Source organism: Pyxicephalus adspersus, chromosome 11 (assembly GCF_032062135.1).
Source record: "Pyxicephalus adspersus chromosome 11, UCB_Pads_2.0, whole genome shotgun sequence".
Taxonomy (NCBI): Eukaryota; Metazoa; Chordata; class Amphibia; order Anura; family Pyxicephalidae; genus Pyxicephalus; species Pyxicephalus adspersus.
In genome coordinates, this window is record NC_092868.1 from 1147714 (window position 1) to 1153242 (window position 5529).

Genomic DNA, 5529 nt, shown 5'->3' on the forward strand with positions numbered 1-5529 from the left:
AATATATATATTTCTATATTATCCATCAATATCTATATTACTCAGGCATAGAATACACACAGCATTCCCTGTAGATTTTATACGATTCCCTGCTTCCAATTACATTTCCCAGCAAATTCTTTCCGTCATCCAGGCAATGGAATTCTTTGTTACATAGGGCAGGAATGGAAAGCTGATACGAGTTTCATCTATACAGTCGTAATGATTTATAATTATAGGATCTAAATGATGGGAATGGGAATTACCTGATCCAAGGAATTTATCTCACTTTTTGGTCAGGGGGGTAAAATTGATACATTGCCTTTGTTTTTGTCTTTTAAATTTGGCAGAGAGTGATAAGTATGTGTGTGTGTGTGTGTGTGTGTGTATGCATGTATATATGTATGGTATGTGTATGTATGTATGTATGTATATAAGTAACTGTGTGTGTATGTATGTGTGTGTATGTATGTATGTATGTATGTGTGTGTGTATATGAATGCATGTATATATGTACTGTATGTATATGTGTGTATGTATATGTGCGTGAATGTATGTATGTATGTACATATGTGTGTATGTGTGTGTGTATGAATGCATGTATATATATATGTGTATATGTATGTATGTATGTATGTATGTATGTATGTGTATATGAATGCATGTATATATGTACTGTATGTATATGTGTGTATGTATATGTGTGTGTATGTATGTGTGTATGTATGTATGTATGTATGTATATGTGTGTGTGTGTGTGTGTGTGTGTGTATGTATGTATGTATGTATGTATGTATGTACGTATGTGTGTATGTGTGAGTGTATGAAATGTTTTCTTCAGTTTAGTGAACAGAGTTTAGAACTCACCGATTGCTGTGAGGTAAATTCCAGATTTATCTACTGGAACATCTGATCCCTTTCCATAGTAGGCGAATGTTATCTGGAAAGGACAGATAAAAGTAAAACAATAAATCTGATTCCATCTTGTACGACCATCAGTTTTGTCATTCTGAATATTTGTGGGTTGTCACCGTGTTTGGAGAGCAGATTTTGTGTTATTTATCTGATATCTTGCAGTATTCTGATTGGTTCCGTCCATGGCAGATGGCTTTAATTGGTCCCCCATGTATTGGTATCAGTCTAATTCATCGATCAGAATAGCTTTCACACTAGTAGGGGGGCGTAGGGGGCTGCTGTGAGTTTTCTGAGATTTACTTAAGAATTAAACTGAATGACCATTTTTATAATTTTGTTTATTGATGTTATCCATGAGGGCTTTTACATGTTTATCTATTTTTGAGTTTTATTTCATGTTACATAATAGTGAATCTTTTCTCCCACTGGCTAAACCAGCCAGACATCACCCATAGTGGAAGTGACTTTTAAAGTCAACCAGCCCGCTACCAACCTGATGTTAGCAGCCACTTGCGGAACTTACCTTGCCATCATTGATCTCCTTGCTGGGCTGTGTTATGTGGAATTCCAGCATGCTCTTGCTGGACAGCGGCCATAACTTCTCTCCATTGATGACCTTCTGCTTGGAGGCATCTGCGTTGAGAATGTTGGTTTCGATGTTCGGGCTGTGGCGCATACTGAACCACTTGCAGTCCACCGGGGAACCCCTGAGAAATTAACAAAGGACAGTGAGACAACCTAAACAGAGATCTCCCTGCCACTAATTTTTAAAATCAAAGTCTAGGGAACTGCTGAAGTTTGATGTTTGGACCAGAGATGTGTTCTGTACTTATTACTGCCCTTTATATCCCGTTCATACATCCTCACACCTAACCAACCGCTAAGGTTGCATTGCAGTAGGAAATCGCTGCAGAGCCGGCCCTTGGCCATCACCAACGTTCACACCGATGTCCATTATAAGCAGTGAGATTGATTCACTAAGGAATAAAGAATGAGCACTGAATTTGTGTTCACTATGAATACCCAGTCATGTGTGAATGTACAGGATTGGATGATTGAAGTGAATGTAGCTCCACATCATCTTTTATATTAACAATCTTTTCCACATATATTTTGACACTGATCAGTCTCTGTACAGAGGAGCTGACACTCTAATGTCCCCCCTCAGTCACACACTATTATTATACATTTATATAGCTCTGACATATTCCCCAGTGCTGTACAGAGAACACTGAGCCAGTCCCATCAGTCTCTGTACAGAGGAGCTGACACTCCAATGTCCCCCCACAGTCACACACTAATATTATACATTTATATAGCTTGGACATATACCGCAGTGCTGTACAGAGATCACTGAGCCAGTCCCATCAGTCTCTGTACAGAGGAGCTGACACTCCAATGTCCCCCTACAGACACACACTATTATTATACATTTATTTAGCTCTGACATATACCGCAGTGCTGATCTCTACAATTAGGCTCCTCTGATTTATTTGGATGCCAGCAGAAATTCAGATGGTGGTTGATTGAGTATGGGGATGCACTCTGGAAAAGCTTTTTAAATCCATAGAAGGTGAATCCATTCTATTCCCACTGCTCCTTCCTGGCCTGACATAACTCATTCCATCACTTGCTGATAGATGTCATTCACAGGGATTACCGTGTCACAGCTGCACAGCCCGACTCGTGGCAGGCACAGCAGACGCACCTCCACTGATACTGTGCAAAGTGAGGCCGATCCCTTCAACCCTCAAAATATAGCCAAACGATTTTTATGGGACAATAAAGGGTGCCTGTCCCCAAGATCCCTTCACCAATAAACTAATAGATTTGTCAGCATTTGATTGTTGCTTCAATGTTATACAAAAATCATACACATCAGTACCAGGACCTCCTTCCTGCTGCTGGTGACCCCTCTAGTAATGGTGACCCCACAATTCTATCTATATAGAGGAATCAGGACCTCCTTCTTCCTGCTGGTGACCCCTCTAGTAAGGGATGAAACTATGGTGGTTCAATGAGGTCTGTATGTGATGTGGAGCTAATGATCTGTTCATGACTTGTGAACAAGCTGATGTTGTGTAGTTTTTATGTCCTGTGTTGTGTGATACAAGCAATCTGCACACAGATTATATACATTACCAGTGGAGGCTATGATGAAGCATTCATTCAGTGCAATCATGAGATGAGGGGTCCCCACCACGTCAGGGGGATTTTGTGAATGCCGTGACCTTTTCTATATAGGAAACAGTAACTCTACCCAGGCATCACCATACCAGCCCAGAATCTTGTACTGTGCCCATCTATGCCATCTATGTAAATTCTATACATCTCTCTCAGGATTGGAGTGACAGCAATAATTTGGAGTTCTCTGATATTACTGTGCAAACTACCAACCACCAGCGCTTGTCTGCCAATAATAAAGGTTTGCTGAATTGTTTGGAAAAATGACCAAGTGGAAGATTTCTGCTGGTTTAAGTCTACAGCATCAGAAATTGTCTGCAATGCTAAAGTGAGTATATACTAAAACGAAAACTGATAACAAGGAGTGGAGGAAATATAAACCGGAAACGGGGCAACGCGGATATACGGGGGAAAAATCAATTATTTACGCAGATGTTTTATTTTAAAACATCTGCGTGTCCAAGGAACAGCAAACAGCCAGTAATACCATCAAATGTAAGACAGAAAATGTCATTTCTAGTATTCCGATTCCAGCTATAGTATTCAGCTCGTGGTGGCATTCACTAATAATAATTCCCAGATATTATTCCTGCCGTGCAGTCTGATGGGAGAGCCAGAACTATGCAAACATTTAGTATTAGCATTCATTTACATTATTTTATATCATTTACATGTTCCTTATACATTAATATTTTATTTATAAAGTGCTAACTATGCAGCAATGTACAATAACAGTATCCTACATACATCACAAATACAAACCGTGACATATATATATATATAACACATATACACAACATTTATTAATATTAGGTAATTATGAGTAATATTTGCCCATTGCACAAGAGTCTCCCAGAAACAGTTACATGGAGTTGCACACCTCTGTCATGGGGTTCAGACCGTTACCGTGTTGCAATTTCCTTTTTACAAATTCTGATTACAAAAACCCACAGCTTCCAGTAACAACCAACAGGAAGTTTTTAGGTGTCAGGAACTGCAAGTCCCAGCAGGCATTGTGAACATGCATTAGTTGCTCCTTCATGGCTGGTGAGGTGACAAGCTGCCTATGAATAGCACACTGGCTGCAGTCAGTGATCCGATTTACTAGAAGTGTACAGACTTACATCAGCCTATGTGCACGCCAATCATATCAAAGCCAAAACTGGGTGTTTGAAGTGAACATAGGTTCATCTTCTATAATATTATTCACATTTTTTGTAAATCATCCCTACAATATGTACTGTTACAAATCATACAAATCATTAACAGGTTGTGATAAATATCTCAACTCCAATGGCAGCTCATTTTCACATTCAGATAATTCCCACCCCCAAGTCTTACATTAAATTCACATCAGATGATGAAACTATTCTAACTTGAACCTCTTAGATCCCATACAGGACTAGTAAGGCAAAGCGGGGGCCATTCAGAGGAAACAAAGGGGGAACAGAGGGGTCCCCAGACAGAGGAATTGGGGGGTTATAGAAGGAATGGTGTGCAGGGTGTTTGTGGGGTTACATGATGGCTGTTTCCAGTGTTTTGGAGTAATGTCAGAGAAGAGAACCAGAGAGCTTAGTGATCAGTGGAACACAAATATTAGGGGGGTTCCCTGCTCATATGAGTATTGGTTTGTGTATTTTATAGTACAGGGGTACAGGATGGGGCGTGCGCATAATATTGGGGAGCATAAGGGTATTGCATGAATAAACAAGAATGGGGGGGTTACATGTAGACATTACCATAGCGCAGAGTGGGAGTAAAGGGTAGGGTTTAGACATTTTTAGGGTACACACAGGTTTGGGGTATAGATAGGTGGGGCATTAGAGGGGTATGGGCACAATTGGACAGTACAAGGTATGCAGATGCAGGGTTAGTGTTATTATTGGGGTTCAGGTATTTTTTTGGCAGCACAGAGAGTTATGGTGCAGGGGAGGGGATGTTCTCATTATTAGGCAGCACACAGCGTTGGTGTGCAGAGGATAGGGGCATTTGTGAATAGCAGGGGTCAGGGTGAATATTGGGGTACAGTCATTATTAAATAACAGGGGTCAGGGTGAATATCGGGGTGCAGACATTATTGAATAGCAGGGGTCAGGGTGATTATTGGGGTGTAGATGATAGGGGCATTATTGAATAGCAGGGGTTAGGGTGCATATGGGGGTGCAGTTGATAGGGGCATTAATGAATAGCAGGGGTCCGGTGAATATCAGGGTACAGACATTAATGAATAGCAGGGGTCAGAGTGAATATGGGGTTTCAGGCATTAATGAATAGCAGGGGTCAGGGTGAATATGGGGGTGCAGGCATTAATGAATAGCAGGGGTCAGGGTGAATATGGGGGTGCAGGCATTAATGAATAGCAGGGGTCATGGTGAATATGGGGGTGCAGGTATTAATGAATAGCAGGGGTCATGGTGAATATGGGGGTGCAGGCATTAATGAATAGCAGGG

General features: G+C 40.8%; 1 protein-coding gene across 1 annotated transcript in view; it reads right to left on the reverse strand.

Moving 5' to 3' along the window:
* Positions 1-5529, reverse strand: part of PADI2 (peptidyl arginine deiminase 2) — a 21778-nt gene that overhangs the window by 14297 nt on the left and 1952 nt on the right. The window contains exons 2-3 of the mRNA XM_072427130.1: positions 1418-1601; positions 847-919 (exon numbers count right to left, since the gene is read on the reverse strand). Of these exons, the coding sequence (XP_072283231.1) occupies positions 847-919; positions 1418-1601 (257 nt within the window). The remainder of the gene's footprint in view (positions 1-846; positions 920-1417; positions 1602-5529) is intronic.